The 20,997-nt window shown below is 35.7% G+C and overlaps 1 protein-coding gene across 8 annotated transcripts in view; it reads right to left on the bottom strand.

The window, feature by feature from the left end:
• EHBP1 (EH domain binding protein 1) overlaps positions 1-20,997 on the bottom strand; it is a 336,323-nt gene that overhangs the window by 261,797 nt on the left and 53,529 nt on the right. For all 8 annotated transcript variants that reach the window (XM_026447739.1, XM_026447738.1, XM_026447742.1 and 5 more), the window contains 2 exons: positions 20,710-20,805; positions 11,557-11,610 (listed from right to left, as the gene is read on the bottom strand). In XM_026447739.1, the coding sequence (XP_026303524.1) occupies positions 11,557-11,610; positions 20,710-20,805 (150 nt within the window). The remainder of the gene's footprint in view (positions 1-11,556; positions 11,611-20,709; positions 20,806-20,997) is intronic.

Below are 20,997 nucleotides of genomic sequence, written 5' to 3'. Positions count from 1 at the left end.
GGAGGGGCCAGGGACTGAATGATATGGTTTGGCTGTGTCCCCACCCAAATCTTATCTTGAGTTGTAATAATCTCCACATGTCAAGGTTAGGACCAGGTGGAGATAACTGAATTATGGTGGCAGTTTCCCCCATACTGTTCTTAAGAGTTCTCAGGAGATCTGATGGTTTTATAAGGGGCTTATCCCCTTTGCTTGGCACTTATTCTGTCTCCTGCCACCCTGTAAAGAGGTGCCTTCCACCATGACTGTAAGTTTACTGAGGCCTCCCCAGTCATGTGGAATTGTGAGTCAATTAAACCTCTTTTCTTTATATTATAAATTACCCAGTCACTGGTATGTCTTTATTAGCAGTGTGAGAACAAACCAATACAACCACATATCAGAGAAAAAATCTTACAATACAGAAAGATAGAAATTGTCAGATATCTCTAGGAATACACATAGCCATGTGTGAAAAGCTACACTTAAAACATTGTTGATAATTTCAGTACATATTAACTGCTAATTTCTATTGTACTTTTCAGCTATCATTATACATTTACCATAGTACATATCACCTTACTCTTGTCTTACATTTGTATCCCTCAAACCAAAATTAGTATCTGAGTGGAAATGTTCTCTTATATATAACCCCCAAAGTAGTTAATACAGTACTAGGCTCTAAATCTAGTGCTTAGGACAATAAATGTTTGATGATTGAGTGAGTAAATAAATGGTAAAATGCATGAGTTTCAGAGTTTGAAGACATGGGTTTGAGGCCAGGCTAAGCTGCTTTCTGTGTGTTCTTGGGCGAGTTACTTAATCTCGCTGAGTCAAACAAATTATAATAACGTACACTTTAGAAATGTTTCATAAAGATGAAATGTCCCATTTTATTTGAAAAAGGTTTGTATTCTTTAACAAAACATATCAAGTATCATTTATGATTTATGAAGTTATTAATCAGTTGATATAGTTTAACTTTAAGAGGCAGGTGAAGCCAGATCTTAAAGTTAACATCACACTGGCCTAAGTAATTTTAGAAAGAAAAGTAACTGAACACATGGTTAAGTTATTACAGCCCTAGAAAAATCAACCACTTCTTAAAAAGTGAAATACAGGCTGGGCACAGCGACTCGCGCCTGTAATCCTAGCACTTTGGGAGGCTGAGGCGGGCGGATCACGAGGTCAGGAGATTGAGACCATCCTGGTTAACACGGTGAAACCCCATCTCTACTAAAATACAAAAATTAGCCAGGCATGGTGGCAGGCGCCTGTAGTCCCAGCTACTCAGGAGGCTGAGGCAGGAGAATGGCATGAACTCAGGAGGCAGAGCTTGCAGTGAGCTGAGATGGTGCCACTGCACTCCAGCCTGGGCGACAGAGCCAGACTCCGTCTCAAAAAAAAAAAAAAAAGGGAAATATAAAAGAAAGTAATCTAGTGAATGACATGCTGTTCCACAAAGAAGCCTCTCTTGCCTCCAGACCTCTGCTCAAGCTGCTCCAGCCACCTGAAACACCCTACAAATCCAATGCAGACAACTATCAAAAGTACTTAATCTCCTATCGGAAATCTCTCATTTGGATTTTAGGAAGGAAATACAATGCCTTTACCATATACTACAGAACACTCCCAGTGAAGTCTGAGGCAGTCTGACTAAATAATCAAACATATTATTTTTGCAGCAAAACAAATAAACATTTACACTAAGTGGAATAAATACCATGAATAGCTTCATCTCGGGTAAGGTCAGGTTTTGCCACCAAATGAATTTGAATCAAATTTCCAAAAAAATAAAAAATTATAAACATCTTAGGCAGAGATTCTGGATTCTGAAGCTACAGAAAAAGGACTGTAAAAACTTTATTTTTTAGGTTTCAATTTATTTATCACTTTCAATAGAAAGCCTACCCTAACTCACCAAGACTGCATTAAGTACACTTTATATGGGAATATAAAACATCCTAAACTTAATCTTCATAGTGGTTGCCTGTTTCCCAACTCCAGACTGTAGGATACTGGAAGTCAGAGACCACACCTTTTCCACCATTACACTCTCAGTATGTAGCAAGTATCTGTCACAGGGTATCTATTTATTAAATACTAGTTGGATAAATATGCAATTATGAGTAATAAGTAATCCTGTGAATTTTCATACTATTGCAGTACTTGATCTGTAATGTATTATCAACGTCAAATAAAGATGAATCTCCAAATACTGAACAGGGACAAAACTCAGAAGAACAGAACCAGAAAACAAGAAAACTGTAATAGTATGAAAACAGTGCTCTGTTGCTAAAAAAGATGGAACTTTCCCTTAAAATGTGTTAGCTAGGACATTTCACAAATTAAACTGCTATGTGAAATAAATTATCTGGCATGTAATTTTTATTTACTATTTTAACATAGAGTTTCTTGCATTACACAAAGATAAATACAGTACAGCTGACAGGCTCAAAGCATGCATGATCATTCTTAGGCATACCTCTTTTTTTAAGTGTAACAAAAGTTTCTCCATTATTTTCTTTAAAGTTAAAGGATCATTTGAGAATAAAGGAGATGGGATTTTCCTCTAGAAGCACAATCTGAAAGATTTCTGAATTAGAACAGCACATTAAATACTGAACATTAAAGGAAATTAAGGAGGAAAAAAATATATATATATGAAATTTCTCTGAAATGTAACCAAAATAAGACTTAGTTAGCTAAAAATTTTTCATTTAACTCCTAGTCATATCTATTATACCCTGCCTAATTTACACAGACAGCCAGTCACCATTCCCATAATCATATACAACAGAAAGCTAACAGGATAATTAAAAGACTAAAAAAATCTGTCTGAACTATCAGGTTCCTACTCTTAAATCAGGAGTTTAATTCTGAGGAGGTTATAAGAAAAGCTTTGTTGCTTCTTAGATAGCCATTTTTTTTCTTTGAATAATATCACTTTTCAAGAATCAAGATAATATTGAACCTGCAGCCTAAGAGGTCAGAGAGATCATCTAAAAGGCAGTTAAGTTAAAAAAAAAATCATTTGCTGGTAGATCACCTTTTCTGACATGCCAGTAACTCTTAACCACGTTCTTAAGCTGATGATGTTCAAGTGGACTTTATTATTTACAGAAGAAATGATATAATATCTGAAATTTACTTTAAATCTGGTAAAGCAAACAACAGAAAAGTAGAAGAATTGATGAAATAAGTTTGAAAAAAATACTGAAGATTATTGAGCTGGGAGACATGTACTTAGAGGTTTAGTATATTATTTCTCCTATTTTTGTGCATGTTTGAAAAATAACCAAAAAAGTTAAGTTGAAACTAAAAATAAAACACTGGCTCTTGATTAGATTTATCCAAATTGCTACATTTGTATGAAAGACAAGATGAGCAGAAGTCCTCTATACATTGCTTTCAAATTTCCAAAATATTTAGAAATCCAAAAGGGTCTAAGACTCTGGGACTGTAAGAAAAGAACATGGTTGAGAAGTTTATACCAAAAGAATGGCCTAAAAGAGATCTAACAATACAGTGATCTTTGATTCATCATTTAAATGTATTCTGGTTAGTGCTGTGTAGAACAATACTCTCTCAGCACGTAGCTATAAGCACATGAATTTTCTTGCCATTTAGCAAGAATGAGATAATTCACGTTCTTCCTTGACGAAACTGCAGTGAATAGGGTGAGAAAAGGACTGGTTTCCCTACACACAAAGTTGAATGAACTACAGGAAAAATAAAAGTTTAATGTATATATAAATAGTATATAATACTAACAAATACAGATAAATGGGCATTACTGACTAAACCATTCTTAATTATTGGATTAATAGAAGAACAAAAAGTGGAGTATGCTGCCTCGTGGAAGTTTGATTAGGTTCAAGTAAGTTAACTGGGCCACATTTCCAGAGGGGGTGGTACATTAAATGGAATGCTATAAACAGGACTATACTAAGGGAAATGCTGCCATACCCTGAAAAGGCTGAGCCATCTCTGATTGATTATAAGTTGACAAGCTTAGATTATAAGTTGACTCCACAGTGGAGGAGGGGTACTGCTAAAGTTTGTGAGATGGTATTCTCATATGTACTAGACACTCTTTAGACCTTTGGAAATGTATTCTTGAAAGGCTTGGGGCTGAAAAGATAATCCCAGTTTGGAGCTACAGGAGAAAGTGCAAGCTACAGTTCCTGAAAAAGATATCCAGTCTTTCCCCAGACACTGAAATGAGATGCCTTGATTGAGGTGATACAGAAAGAAAAACAACTAAAGGAGAGAAGCAGCATTTATATGCTTTTTTTCTCTGAAAGAAAAAGTAGATTTATCAGAATTGTTATTTTGGGAGATCAAGAGATTGACGTGATTTTGGAGAAGGATTCAAACAAATTTAATAAGATCAGAAACGTTGTGATTTTATATTGTTTACACTGTATTATTTGAGCTATTATATCATCTCTATTCTTAGTATAATCTTGTCAGGTGAGTTTGGTTGGGCAAGTAATCCTGTTCAACATAATCCAACAAAAGAAACAAAGCAGAAGAGCATTTACACTACTGCCTTGGATTTTTTTTTTTTTTAAGTCAGGGTCTCACTCTGTCGCCCAGGCTGGAGTACAGTGGTGTAATAAGAGCACATTACAGTCTCAACCTCCCAGGCTCAACCAATCCTCCTGCCTCAGCCTCCTGAGTAGTTGGGACTACAAGCACACATCACCACAGCCCAGACATTTTTTTTTTTTTACTTTATGTAGAGAAAAGGTCTCACTGTATTATATTCCCCATGCTGGTCTTGAACTCCTGAGCTCAAGCAATACTTCCACCTCGGGCTCCCAAAGTGTTAAAGATTACAGGCGTGTGCTACCAGGCCCAGCCATCTGCCTTGGAATTAACATAATTAATTTAGCCCATCACCATTCATTTAAAAGTCTTCTGGAGGTAACATCAAACAAACAGCAATAAAAAAGGGACTGGAGGAGCCGAACTTCCCATCTCACAGGTCACAGTTGGAAATAGTGAGAAAGACTAGATAGTGAATAGGTAGCACCAAGAAAATACATTTTGATATCCCACTGATCTCCTCCATGGAGGACGAAGAACCAAGTTAATCTTATGCCTATTATTACATTCACTGGTTTAACAGTTACAAAACAAAAAGCAGATGTCTATTAATCTTTAACGGGGGAGCTCATGTTTTCTCTTGGTTTTGTTTTTCCTCTTCCAATTACTTTTGCTCTAAACTCACCATTGTTTCTCTTGCCTTTGTCTTTCTTTCAGTCCTGATATTTCTTTCCTCTGCTTAGAATGCCTTTTTTTTGCCTAACTTCCTTTTTTCTTCAAGACTAAACTCTGTAGCCACTGCCTCCAGGAATTATTCCCTGACTCTGCCCTCCATTACTGTCCTGTAGTACCCTATGAACTTTTTTTTCCTTGCAGTTCTTTCTTTACCTCTCTGACACTTCACTACTTCATAAGCTTCTTGAGGACAGGTTATCTTACATCATCAAATATAAGTTTTCATTGGTTTAAAGATGATATATCATTATTTTATACAGCAATAAGAAAGCAAAAAAAGAAAAAAACACTGCCAGTTGTAACTGTGGGACATCCTAGATGTAAGATGATTCCAATTTCACAGAAAAAAAATGTGGGAGAAAAAACCATGAATCTCAGAATCAAAATTCTGCATGTCTTAACTGACTTTGTATCTTCAATAACCACCAAATGCCTAGGCATATAGAAAATTCATATTAAAATATTGCAGAATGGTTGAATAAATTAATGAATGGATTCAATCTGATTGGTGCCTTTCATCAATATGCGTTTAATGTATTAAAACAATGGGATCAGAAAAATAAAATTTTTTAGATTTTAAAAACCAAAACCAGCTGGGTGTGGTAGTTCATGCCTGTAATCTCAACACTCTGGGAGGCAGAGATGGGAGTACTGCTTGAGTTCAACGGTTCAAAACAGCTTGGTAAACAAAGGGAGACCCTGTCTCTACAAAATAGAAAATTAGCCAGGTGTGATGGTGTGCATCTGTAGTCTCAGCTACTGGGGAGGCTGAGGCAGGACGATTGCTTGAGCCCAGGAGTTCAAGGTTGCAGTGAGCCATGATCATAACACTGCACTCTAGCCTGGGTGACAGAGCGAGACCTTGTCTCAAATGTAAAAACAAGAAACTAAAACCTATGGACATCACTTACAAATGTAATGGTTCTGGATTTAATTGGGTTATCTAAAACACCAGGAAGAGAAAAAAGTTTGTTTTCTAAATATAACTGTTGTGGCTTCATATTTTTTAAAAAACCCTATAATGTCAATTGTCTGGATGAACAGATGTTATTCTATTACAGTAGATAAAAATGAAACACAGTGTTTTATAGTATCCATTCTTGATTATCTACACTAATAATAAGGAAATGGATTGCAAATAATCCAAAAGAAATACTTGTTCTTAATCCTAGATTAAATTTATAAGGGAAAGATATCCTAAATCAAGAGATTTAAAAAAAATATTTTAAGCTTAGTCCAAGTGAGATGTTACAAGTTGCTTTGTCGTTGCTTTGAGATAATAGTAAGGTCTAGAAATCATTGAGACGTGTAAGTGGTATAAAGGAGTGGAAAACTAAAATCCTGCGAGAATAAAATTTAGAAATCTAGTTTTCTTTCCTTTATATTTTTCTATATCCTCTAGAAAGGAACATTATAAAAATAGCTACTCCTTATCAAGCTAGATGCTTTACATACATTATTTCCAATCTTCAATAACGTGTGAAGTAGATATTAATACCACCATTTATACATGACTACATGGAAGCTGTGAAATATTAAAAGATTTATCTAAGGTTGCATAGCCAGTAAGTGGCAGAACCACCTCTAAAATTTCAACTGTAAAGTTTCTGGTCCAAAGAAGAAAGCTCGTACAAAACAGAGAAATCAGAAACAAGAGAACCCATAAAACGAAAATAGCATTATCTCAATTTGCACAAAGAAGCAGTAAGGTTGCCTTGAGGAAAAATATTAAGAATTCTAGTGACTGATAAATTCTAGAATTCCATTTTATAATGTCTAACAATAGTCAAATAACCCTTCAAATAACTTCTAGACTGTATATAAGTAAGAATTAAAGACTACCTTCACTAATCTAATACATATATTCTTCACAGGCTTACCACTACAGAACACTGATTAAAAACTTCTCTATGATTCTACGATTTCAAATGATCTCTTTTCATCTTTCTTATTAAGATAGCCAGTTATTACAGTAGGGGTTAAGGGCAAAGGCCCTGGAGAAAGACAAGACTGGATAAAATCCCAACCTGTTAGCTATATAACTGGGGGCAACTTACTTAACTCTCTAAACCTCACTTTCTTTACCTGTAAAATAGGGTTTATTTGACTCATACCAGAGTTATTATACTGAGCAAATGAGAAAATGTGTATAAAGCATTCTATTATACATAGTACCTGGTACATAGTAAGGGCCCAATAAATTTGTTACAGTGATATATATTTGGAGAACTTCTGTTTTATTGGGATATTTCATATTAAATATAACTTCACTCTTTGTTACTAATGCTACTATTGAACATTATGGTTAAAGTCTCCACATTTCTTTATTAACTGTGGGGTTGTAACACAATGTACAAAGAAAAGAAAGATATTAAAATTCCATGCAAAGAGCATATGTTTTTAGTGTCAGGACAATGTACCAACAGAATTTCTAACAAAACCCAGATTTTACAAGACAAAGAGAAGAACTTTAGCTCTTTGAAATTCACTAATTCTTTTGTATGAAATGTGAAAGTACATTAAATGTAAGGGAAAGTATAACATTTTAACGTGTACATGATGATCTGCAAAAGTCAATTTCATCATTCACCACTGAGGGGAGCTATAACCTAGGAGAGGTTTATATAGAATGCCAAGGTTATTTTGAAACTTTCCCATATCTTACAATATTCATTTCATCAGCTCTCTTATTAAAATATGTTTTAAATAAATTTGACAAGCATACCCCAATTCTCTTTTGGAGACCTTAGAAATAATAAGGTGGCTCATTATAACTGTGTAATCATAAAGACGGGGGATCCTTATCCCTCTTCCTTTTTTCTCCATAGCATTTATGTAACCTACTATACGTTTAGCATACATTATGTATTTATTTTATCTAACATATGAAATCATATATTAATTTTTATCCTCTCACACACACACGAGTGTAAACTACATGGCAAAGAGATTTGTTGACTTATCTGATTTGTTTTGTTTCATTTGAGATAAGGTTTCACTTAGTCATATAGGCTGGAGTGCAGTGTCACAATCACAGCTCACTACATCCTTGACCTCCTGAGCTCAAGCAATCCTCCCACTTCAGTCTCCTGAATAGTCAGGACCACAAGCATATGCCACCATGCCCAGCTAATTTTTTTTATTTTTTATAGACTGAGTCTCCTTTGTGTTGCCCACAATGGTCTTGAATCATCTGTTTTACACACCACTATTTCCAATGCCTAGAAAACTACCTAGCACATAATACATGCTCACTAAATACTTAACTGCTGAATGAACGAATACTGAATCATCTATTTAAAAGGTTAAAAATCTCTCATTAGATTATGTCAAGTAAAGCAAACTGCTAACACTTGAAAAATGCAATGTGCTATATCAAATTTTGGTTTAAAGAAAATGTCTAAGAACTTTTTTTTTTTTTTTTTTTTTGAGACAGTTTTGCTCTGTTGCTCAGGCTGGAGTGCAGTGGCACAATCTTGGCTCACTGCAACCTCTGCCTCCCAGGTTTAAGTGACTCTCCGGCCTCAGCCTCCTGAGTAGCTGAGATTACAGTCATGCGCCACCACACTTGGCTAATTTTTGTATTTTTAGTAAAGATGTGGTTTCACCTTGTTGGCCAGGATGGTCTCCAACTCCTGACCTCAAGTGATCTACCTGCCTTGGCCTCCCAAAGTGCTGGGATTACAGGTGAGAGAGACCATGCCCAGCCTAAGAATATTTATTTAATCCCATAGATGGTAATACAGAAAAATCTCATGAGATTGGCTTATTTAAGCCCAATAAAGTTGATCAGAAGAGCTTCTACTGTAACAGCATATGGATCCTTCACAAGCTGTTTTACTGCCTCTAGGGTCTACTTTTCAAATATTCTTCAGTATAGTTGATGGATGTTACTCACATTCTTCTTTTTTTTTTTTTTTTTTTGAGATGCAGTCTTGCTCTATCACCCAGACTAGAGTACAGTGGCACGATCCCGGCTCACTGCAACTTTCATCTCCCTGGTTCAAGCAACTCCCCTGCCTCAGCCTCCCAAGTAGCTGTGATTACAGGCGCACGCCACCAAGCCCAACTAATTGTTTCGTATTTTTAGTAAAGACGGGGTTTCACCATGTTGGCCAGACTGGGCTCAAACTCCTAACCTCATGCAATCTCCCTGCCTTGGCCTCCCAAAGTGCTGGGATTACAGGTATTCTTCTCTTAAAAAGAATAATTCTTACAGGATTTATAACAGTTCACAGAGTTTAACTATACCATTCATTCACTCACTTCTTCAACAAATATTTATTGAGAAGCTACTACCCCAAAGGTAGTATGGTTTTTTTTAAAAAAAAAAATTGTGGTAGATAGAGACATAAATGAAATAAAACTTTTCCCTTGTTAAATCTACTTATGCTAGCAGGGGTCCTGTACACATCTCAGAAAACTGGCCTAGATTTTCCAGAGCAGTTAAAAAGATTAATACACCTAGAGAGAGAGAAAAAATTATTCTCAAATCTCACTATACAGAAGTTGATACTGGCAGAAAGAAATTAACGTCCTCCTGAAAACTAAAGAGGGAGAACTACCCTATTCTCGTCTGTCTTCCAGGTGAGATACAGCACTTCCTTTGTTTTGTTTGTTTTGTTTTAGGTTAATTACATAAATGTATCCTTTTGGTATAGTTCATAATTTATGATAGTTGCCCTAATTTAGAGTATATAAATTAGTATATTCTCTTGAGTTAATGTATTTCAAATGCTTTGGTCATAACATGTGCATCTGTGCTCTTTCCCATGCATTAAGAAGATAGCAATTTCACAATCCCTCTGAAGTCTCATAACTTTATAATATGAAAGTAAATCTATAATGGAACCGATCTCACTACCAAACTTCTCAGCTCTTTAGGTCTAAACACGACCCAGTTACTGCTGGGGAATAAACAAACAATTCCTTTTATCACTGAGATACATAACCAAGTCAGGCATCAGAAGGAAGAACATGACACAAAGCATGTGATAAGCCTGTTACAGATATGTTTTAGAACTTTAACAATTATGATGATGAATAGTCATGATAATGATGGCAATGGTAAAAGCTAATATTCACTTAAAATTATTTAATCTTTAAGCAACCCTACAATTTTATGAGTGAGAATTTAAGAAATTTCCCAATGATCACAGAGCTTGTAAGTAGAAGAGACAGGACTTGAAATCAGGTCTATCTGACTCCTGTCATTTATATTATTTTCAATAGATTTTTGTGAATCTAATAAATTAATTAATGTTTGGAGAGAAGGAATGTTAACATATTTTCCATTTCATCCTATGTCCACTCCTTTATCTGACAGATTTTCCAAGAATTCCAAACCTATGTTATTAATCATCACTGTATTTGGATGGCCTGTCTTCTTTAATTCCCAGTAAATAAACACTCATTGAATACCTACTATATGCCTTCTAGTCACTTGGGATTCCACAATACGTAAATTAAGATGATTATTAAGGTACCAATCTAGGATCTCTCAACCCAAATAAAGAGTTAAAACACATACTTTATTTATTTATTTATTTATTTATTTATTTATTTATTTTTCTTTTTCTGAGATGGAGTTTCACCCTTGTCACCCAGGCTGGAGTGCAATGGCACAATTGCGGCTCACTGCAACCTCTGCCTCCCTGGTTCAAGCGATTCTCTTGCCTCAGCCTCCCGAGTAGCTAGGACTAGCTAGGACTACAGGTGCCCACCACTATGCCCAGCTAATTTCTGTATTTTTATTAGAGACAGGGTTTCACCACTTTGGCCAGGCTGGTCACAAACTCCTGATCTCAGGTGATCTGCCCACCTCAGCCTCCCAAAGTGCTGGGGATTACAGGCGTGAGCCACCACACCCAGCCCACATACTTTGGTTTTAAAGATTTCGAAGGTCATTCATGGTTTAATCCAACACATGTTTAGATAAGTATCTGCTATATGATAAGCACTATGCTAGATGCTGACAGATAAAAAGATGAATAAGACATGGGCTTGCTCTTAAACCCCAAACAGAATACATACATACACACACACACACACACACACACACACACACACACACACACAATTTGGTATTAAAGACTTACAGTGTTAATAAAAGCATTTCTTACAAATAATTTTGTTACTGGTTATCATTTCATTAAAAAAGTTCTAAAAGTTACAAATCACTATTTTCTTAAGGTAACATTTTTCCTCCCACCAAAATGCCAATGTACCTTAATAATGTATATATAAAGTTGAAAATGTGAAAGGCGAAGGAATTTGCCATTAGCTTACATTTTCTATGACGAATGTCCACTCTTTGTCTTCAAATTCTTCCGCATGAGGATCCTGTAACAAAAGCAAAATATGAAACTGAATTGAAATACATGTCTTTAGTCCAATAAATTCAATTAAGAAAATACATATAGCCTTGTTTTTAGCTTTTACTACCTTTTAAAAATGGAGAGGCAGAATAGTCTACTCTTTTCTTTTGCATTATTTTTATTATAATTTTTCTAACTTATATTTTAGGTTTGGGGTATATGTGCAGGTTTGTTACATAGGTAATCTCAAGGCACAGGAGTTTGCTGTACAGATTATTTTCTCACCCAGGTATGAATCCTAGTACCTAACAGTTATTTTTCCTGCTTCTATCCCTCCTCCCACCCTTCACCCTTCAACTTCCAATAGGCCACAGTGTCTGTTGTTCCCTTGTGTTCATGAGTTTTCATCACTTAGCTCCCACTTATAAATGAGAATATGCAGTATTTGGTTTCCTGTCCCTGCATTAGTTTGTTAAGGATAATAGCCTCCAGCTCCATTCATGTTCCAGCAAAAAGTATGACCTCATTCCTTTTTATGGCTGCATAGTATTCCATGGTATACATATACAATATTTTCTTTATTCAGTCTGTCACTGATAGGCATTTAGGTTTATTCCATGTCTTTGCTACTGTGAATAGTGCTGCAATAAATTTATGCGTGCATGTTTCTTTATGGCAGACTGATTTATAGTCCTCTGGGTATATACCCAGTAATGGGATTGCTGGGTCAAATGGTCCTTCTGCCATTAGCTATTTGAGGAATTGCCATACTGCTTTTCACAAAGGCTGAACTAATTTGTATTCCTACCAACAGAGTATAAGTGTGCTCCCTTTCTCCAAAACCTCGCCAGCATGTTATTTTTTGACTTTTTAATAACAGCCACTCTGACTGGTGTGAGATGCTATCTTGTGATTTTGATTTGCATTTCTCTAATGATCACTGATGCTGAACTTTTTTTTCATATGCTTGTTGGCTACATGTATGTCTTTTGAAATGTGTCTGTTCATGTCATTTGCCCACTTTTTAATGGGGTTGTTTTTTTTTCTTGTACATTTAACTTCCATATAGATACTGGATATTAGACCTTTGTCAGATGCATAGTTTGCAAATATTTTCTCCCATTCTGTAGGCTGCCTGTTTACTCTGTTGATAGTTTCTTTTGCTGTGCAGAAGCTCTTGTTTAATTAGATCTCATCTTCAACTTTTGCTTTTGTTGTAATTGCTTTTGGTGTCTTTGTCATGAAATCTTTGCCAGCTCCTATGTTCAGGAACGTATTGCCTATGTTGTCCTTCAGGGTTTCTATAGTTTTGAGCTTTACATTGAAGTCTTCAATTCATCTTGAGTTGATTTTTGTACATGGTGTAAGAAAGGCGTCCAGCTTCAGTCTTCTGCATATGGCTAGCCAGTTATTCCAGCACCATTTATTGAATAGGCAGTCTTTTCCTCATTGCTTGTTTTTGTCAGCTTTGTCAAAGATCAGATAGTTGCAGGTGTGTGGCCTTGTTTCTGGGCTCTCTATTCTGTTCCATTAGTCTACATGCCTGATTTTTACCAGTACCATGATGTTTTGGTTATTATAGCCTTCAGTATAGTTTGGAGTCAGGTAGCATAATGTTTCCAGCTTTATTCTTTTGGCTTAGGATTGCCTTGGTTAATCAGGCTTTTTGGTTTCATATGAATTCTAAAAAAGGTTTTTCTAGTTCTGTGAAGAATGCCATTGGTAGTTTGATAGGAATAGCACTGAATCTGTAAATTGCTTTGGGCAGTATGGCATTTTAATATTTGTTTTTCCTATCCATAAGCACTGGAATGCTTCTCCATTTGTTTGTATCATCTCTGATTTCTTTGAGCAGTGTTTTTTAGTTTTCATTATAGAGATCTTTCACCTCCCTGGTTAGCTGTATTCCAAGGTATTTTATTATTTTTGTAGCAATTGTAAATGGGATTGTGTTCCTCATTTGGCTCTCATCTTAGCTTTCATTGGTGTATAGGAATGTTAGTGATTTTTATACATTGATTTTGTATCCTAAAACTTCACTGAAGTTATTTATCAGCTTCAGGAGCTTTTGGGCTGAGACTATGGGGTTTTTTAGATTAGGATCATGTCATCTACAACGAGGGATAAACTGACTTCTTCTCTTACTATTTGGATGCCCTTTATTTCTTTCTCTTGCCTGATTGCTCTGGCCAGGACTTCCAATACTATGTTAAACAGGAGTGGTAGAAAGGGCATCCTTGTCTTGTGCTGGTTTTCAAAGGGAATGCTTCCAGCTCTTGCCCATTCAGTATGATGTTGGCTGTGGGTTTGTCATCGATGGCTATCATTTTGATATATGTTCCTTCAATACCTAGTTTTGAGAGTATTTAACACAAAGGGATGTTGAATTTTATCAAAAGCCTTTTCTGCATCTATGGAGATAATCATGTGATTTTCATCTTTAGCTCTATTTATGTAATGAATCACATTTATTGACTTGCATATGTTGAATCAACTTTGCATCCCGAGGACTAAGCCAACTTGATCGACTTGATCATGGTAGATTAGCTTTTTGATGTGCTGCTGAAATCAGTTTGCCAGTATTTTATTGAGGATTTTTGCATCGATGTTAATCAAGGATATTGGCCTGAAGTTTTCTTTTGTTGTATCTCTGCCAGGTTTTGCTGTGTCTCTGCCAGGTTTTGTTATTAGGAAGATGCTGACCTCATAGAATGAGTTGGGAAGGAGTTTCTCCTCCTCAATTTTTTAGAATAGTTTTGGTAGGAATACTACCAGCTATTCTTTGTATATCTGGTAGAATTCAGCGTGAATTCATCTGGTCCTAGGCTTTCTTTGGTTGGTAAGCTATTTATTACTGATTCAATTTTGAAGTTTGTTATTGGTCTGTTCAGGGAATCAATTTCTTCCTGGTTCACTCTTGGAAGGGTATATGTGTACAGGAATTTATCTGTCTCTTCTAAGTTTTCTAGTTTGTGTGCAAAGAGGTGTTCATAATAGTTTCTGATGGTGATTTTCATTTCTCTGAGATCAGTGGTAACAGCCTCTTCATCATTTCTAATTGTGTTCATTTGGCTTTTCTCTCTTTTCTTATTAGTCTAGCTAGCAGCCTATCGATCTTTATTTTTTCAAAACACCAACTCCTGAATTTGTTGATCTTTTGAATGGGTTTTCATTTTCTATTTCCTTCAGTTCGGCTCTGATTTTGGTTATGCTTGTCTTCTGCCAGCTTTGAAGTTGATTTGTCCTTGCTTCTCTAATTCTTTCAGTTGTGATGTTAAGTTGTTAATTTGAGATTTTTCTAACTCTTTGATATGGGTATTTAGCGCTTCAAATTTCCCTCTTAACATCGCCTTAGCTGTGTCCCAGTGATTCTGGTCTGTTGTATCATTGTTCTCATTAGTTTCAAGTAACTTCGTGATATCTGCCTTAATTTCATTATTTACCCCAAAGTCATTCCAGAGCATGATGTTTAATTTCCATGTAAATGCATGGTTTTGAGTGATTTTCTTAGTCTTGACTTTTTTTTTTTTTTTTTTTTTTGACAGAGTCTTCTTCTGCTATCCAGGCTGGATTGCAGGGGTGTGATCTTGGCTCACTGCAACCTCCACCTTCTGGGCTCAAGCAATCCTCCCACCTCAGCCTCCTGAGTAGCTGGGACTACAGGCACACACCACTGTGCCCAGCTAATATTTTGTATTTTCAAAAGAGACAGGGTTTTGCCATGTTGCCCAGGCTGGTCTTGAACTCCTGCCTCAACCTCCACAGTGTTGGAATTACAGGTGTGAGCCACTGTACCTGGTCCATTTTTTGTATTTTTTGTAGAGATGGGGTTTCACCATGTTGCCAGGCTTATCTTAAACTCCTTGGCTCAAGCGATCCACCTACCTTAGCCTCCCGATCCTCCCACCTCAGCCTCCCAAAGTGTTGGGATTGCAGGAATGACCCACAGTGCCTGGCCATACCCTACTCTTACAATATTTCCATAATTTATTTAAATTATAATAATTATTTAATATTAAGAAATCCTCTATTTTTGTTGATGTATATCATTATCTTTCATCACTGCACCTACCTAATCAGAGACACATAAACCAGTAAATGGACTATTAAGAAGCAGTTTATTAAGATATTAAATGCTAATATAAAGCCCTGCCTTCATTTTTATGCCTGTATATATCTTAAAAGTTACCATTAGAGGCAAAGTTTTCTTCAGTGCAGAGGTTAAATAAACAGCTGGAATTTCAAAACACTAAAAGAGACTTGATAATCTAGACAAAATGGCAAATCAGCAGGGCTACTGATACCCTTCCTCTTACCTCTCCCTCATTAACCTCAGAAATGCCTTAGAAACCTGAGAAAGGGTAATGGATCCTACAACCAAATGCAACTTTTTGTTGTTGTTGTTCTTCAACTGAAGCACACTTTTGCAAGCATTTATTTGAGAAACATTTATTGGGGACTTAGTATATAAGGGATTGTAGAAATGTTACATGGATTCAAAGACAGTTGTCCTAGCCTTCAAAGACAAACACAATAGTTCTAAATTCAAATAAATGTATGATGAATGAAATAAATGATTTTACCAGAGATTAGAAATGACACACTACTTCTTACAAGAATGAACAAGAGAAACTTCATGAGAGAGAAAACATCTGGGCTGGATGGGATTACAAAGGATTTCCACAGATTTCAGAGTCAGTAAAGGCAAAAGGCAACAAAGTATAAGAAACAGAGAGAAAAGTAGTGCGGTCACATTACACACCCATTTAACTTACTCAAGTTCACTTCATGTATCAGAGGTGAGGTAGGAATGGAGGTATCAAGAAAATAAGAGAATATCTCAATAAAGCATGCTTTTGGCTCAACACTGTACTCTAAGATTGAGCACACACGGATGGGAGATGGGCTCTGATATTTCCCCACTGGGTCTCTCAGGTCCCATGCGTCTCATAGAGAAACATTTATGATTGATTCCACTTTGGTCTATTAATGATCTTCTATTTCTATTACCATAGTTGAGTTCATACCTAGGCTATTTCAAGATGAACGTGACTGGAGCACTCTCTCAGTCTCTTTGATCTCCATTCAATCTTGTACACAGATTAATTTTCCTAAACCACAGTTCTGACCATATCAGTACCAACTCAGATTTCTTTAACAACCCTTACAACTTATGAGATAAATTCCAAACTCCTTAGTTACTTTGTCATGTCTGTTTACTCATTTTCTAGTATAATAGCATGGCAGCTGGTTGAGTTTGAGCTGTATTGAAGCAACTATTTTTATGAGTAAATTCATAGGTAGGATAAAAATCTGCCAAAAGAAGTTTCTTTGATGGTGGTGAACAGGGAAACGGTAGAAGGAAAAGGGAAGTGGAAAACAATACTTAATATCTGTTTCCTCAGCTGGCTCTGCCTATAAACTAGGTTTATGGAGAAAAAGAATTGTAAATAAAGGTTGAAAGAGCTTTTCCATGATGCACTTAGGGCACAGAGACCAAGTAATACAGTGTGATGCAATGCAGGGGAGACATCATACCATTCTCCCTGCCTCTCCCTCCCATCTCATTTTGTATTTTGAGGAATGCAGCACAGCTCCAGCACAGTTAGTATCAAAATAATAATATATTTACTGAGCACTCACCATGTCTCAGTTCTTGTGCTAAGTGTTTTACTCATTATAGCAACCTATGAGGTAGGTACCCTTTTCATTCCCATTTAACGGAGCAGAAAAACGAAAACTAAGAGATGCAGCTTCCCACAGTGCAGCTAGTGTTTAAGCTATGTTGCTGTTTCAGGTCTGTCTGACTTTTACCCACTTTCTTGGTTCAGTGTAGGCACTGTGCTCCCAGGATCTAGAAAAGTACCTGGCACACAGCAAGGTTCTCAAAAATACTGGATTAATGAAGTAATGAATTAATCTTATAAATTAATATATATAATATAGATTATATAATATATAATACATATATATTATATATCTTATAAATCAATAGATATTTAACAGCACCATCTACATATGACATACATTAACTCTTAAAGCAATGAAATATTTTTTAAAGCATAGATAATGTATTATTCCTAAAATAATTTTTACCAAAGAATAATTTTAATGAGACCAAGAAGCACATCTGATAGGGCCAAGTGAGTAAAAAGATGTAAAATAAGCAGCAATGATGTTCATTTCCAAGGCACTTAAAAATGATATCTCTACATAATTAACTATATTACTGACCAGACAAAAACATTTGTAATGAGAATGGCTTCTAGCGTAATTCAATTAAGCATTTTTTTACATCCTACTCTCCCTCTACTGTCTCCTTTCTTAGCACTGCACTAAAAAGAAAAATTTAAAATAGCTTGAAGAGCCATTGTCCTTCTCAAAATCCTAAAAGCCTTTAAAAAAAAAAATTTACTAGAAATAGCTATTGTCAGTTTAACTCAAATATCAAAAGGAGGCTAAAGAAATTAATTTTTGGTTAAATGACAGAAAAATTAAACATATTGATAACTATCTTAAAATGCACCTCCTCTATGAGCATACCTCTGTGTATGCTACTCACTGAGGACAAAAAGGGTGCAGAGCAGTCCTTTCCTATCTGCAAATTTCAAGATTAAGTGAATTACGAGATTTAATACAAGTTTTAAAAAGAGAGAAAATGTGAAGTTTTTCACTTGAATATTTTAAGTGTTGTTCAAAAACAAGATCCAAAAATTACCATGAACAAATGAAAAGTTACTCCATTTTGTTGTTTTACTTTTCTGCTTATCTATAAGAATTCTGGGAGGATGGAAGGAGTCAGGAAGATGAAAGTATCTGCTGAAAATACTCTTTTAAATATTGAAAATGGTCACAAGGTTGCATCAATAGCACAATTGTGTAGAAACGTGTAATACAGATGGACAGGGAGGGGTGTTTGGGTTTTTTTCTACATACTAACCCTCCAAATCTAAAAATTCAGTGATAAGGATATGCTGAACATTCTCATCAGTACTTGAAAACCTCACTTACCTCCTGACCCTCCAAGCAACACATTTCAACAGCCACTTTCAACTCAGAATCACTGTCAATGCATATTCTTTCCCAGAACACAAGGCGGAGGCTATTTCTCAGCTCTATTCTAGTCCCTCATTCTCTATCACCATTTTATTAAAAAGTTGTATAACCATGTCCATTCATTTGCTTTGCCAATACAGACTAAAACAAAGTAAGAAATTACTTAAAAGTCTTCCTTGGCCAGGCGCGGTGGCTCATGCCTGTAATCTCAGCACCTTGGGAGGCTGAGGCGGGTGGATCACAAGGTCAGGAGATCGAGACCATCCTGGCTAACACAGTGAAACCCCGTCTCTACTAAAAAATACAAAAAATTAGCTGGGTGTGGTGGCAGGCACCTGTAGTCCCAGCTACTCGGGAGGCTGAGGCAGGAGAATGGCATGAACCCGGGAGGCGGAGCTTGCAGCAAGCCAAGATAGCGCCAGCCTGGGCAACAGAGCGAAACTCCGTCTCAAAAAAAAAAAAAAAAAGTCTTCCTCAAGTATGTCAGAGATCCTACTGTTGTGATCAATATTCACAACTCTTTTTATTACAGAGTAGGCAGTACAGTGTAGAGGAATGAACAGGGCTAAATCACAGTCTATGTGGACAAGTTACATTCCTCTCTAGTCTCAGTTTCCTTATCAGTAAAGTGAGAATCATTATAATACCTTAGAGTTGCTGTGAAAGTTAAATGAACTATATGCATATAAAGATTCTTCTGACACCAAAGATATTGCTCTTAACTATCATTACCATTCCAGTAGGATAAAAATGGATAGGAGGGGCTTAATAACTGTCTCTTTGGACAGCTGGTTAAAAGGGCAATAGAGTGGTTCTGACTATCCTAAAAAAAAAAAGAATAGCAGTTACTGTCTCATTCCTATTTCTCCCTGAATAAATCAAGAATGGTATACATCTGACAAGCATAATTAAATAAGGCTATAATATCAGTAACAGTAATATCAAAACTACAAAATATACATAATGTGCTAAGAATCATTAATAAATATATATATAATACAGAACATTTAAAATTAGTATTCCATTCATGGGCTAGTACATTAATATTCATCATATTGTTTTGTTCTTTTGAACTCTGCAGTACTTTCTGAATAAATAAATTAATATATTGTTTCACAAAATCAAAAGCACTGTTTATACAACGATGTCATATGCTAAGCCATATCATTTTGCTCTACTTTAATTTCATGTCCTAAAATATTTAGCAGATTTTCACAAATTTCTGTTACTAAATTATGCTTAATGAGATGACTTCTCCCCTGCTATATACGACGATAAAAGTAGCCTCAACACAATTTACGTGACTCAGAGAAGAAATAAAACATTAATTTTCTAACTCCACCACCTTTCAAAAGGCTAAAACTGGGACATACTGAGACATACCTGTCCCCAACTTTTTTTGATGCAGGAAAGGAGTTGGTTAGGAAAGTAAATATTCTGGTGCTTAATTATCATATGTAGAGGCTACTTTATAATGTTTCAAGATATATGGAAGACTTTCAAGAGAAAATACATATGAAATAGGCAAGGGGGTATATGAACAACTATGTTTTTAGATCTGCACTTTGAATTTACAACCAGCATTTTGCCTTTAAGCAGCAACACTTATAAATATTAATATCAATAAAATATTTATCAACTATCAATTGAAAACATATTGTTATATTAACATTAATAAGATATTTATCATATACTAATTTTAAAGCATCTTTTTATCAAACAAGGCTAACAAAATGAAGGTTAAGACTCAGAATTCCACACTCCTCAGCTTTCCACAGTGAAGACATTTTATAGTCTCCTGTGGGTAGAATGTAGGAAGTGGTAAAAGAACTGTCGCAGCTGATCTGAATTGTAACAAGTTCAAAAAGATCCCCAAACTATTCTGACTTTATAGACCATGAAATACTGTGATTCCTTTGCATTGTTATCAATTGCTATGTCCCTAAAAAAAATGCACAGTACGTACCAGACTGGACACAAATGCATAGAACAATGAACACTGAAATATTCTGTCATTTGGAACCCTGGTCATACAATAAATTCTATAGCCTATAAAAATGGAACTTACCTTAAAAAGTGTTACAGTGATTTCAATGTTTTCAGGAACAGGCCACACAACAACACCACGATATGGATTTTTTATTCCAGGTTGCCAGCTATGTGCCTACCAGAATAAAAATGATACCTTCAATATGAAGTATAGGAAATGCAATGTTAGTAATTTACCAGAATAAAATGATATCTTCAATATGAAGTATAGGAAATGCAATGTTAGGATTTACCAGAATAAAATGATACTTTCAATATGAAGTATAGGAAATGCAATGTTAGTAATTTACAACGGTATATTGACCCT

Source organism: Piliocolobus tephrosceles, chromosome 15, assembly GCF_002776525.5.
Source record: "Piliocolobus tephrosceles isolate RC106 chromosome 15, ASM277652v3, whole genome shotgun sequence".
NCBI lineage: Eukaryota > Metazoa > Chordata > Mammalia > Primates > Cercopithecidae > Piliocolobus > Piliocolobus tephrosceles.
Note: the sequence above shows the minus strand (reverse complement) of the source record. Positions and strands in the feature narration are given on the sequence as shown.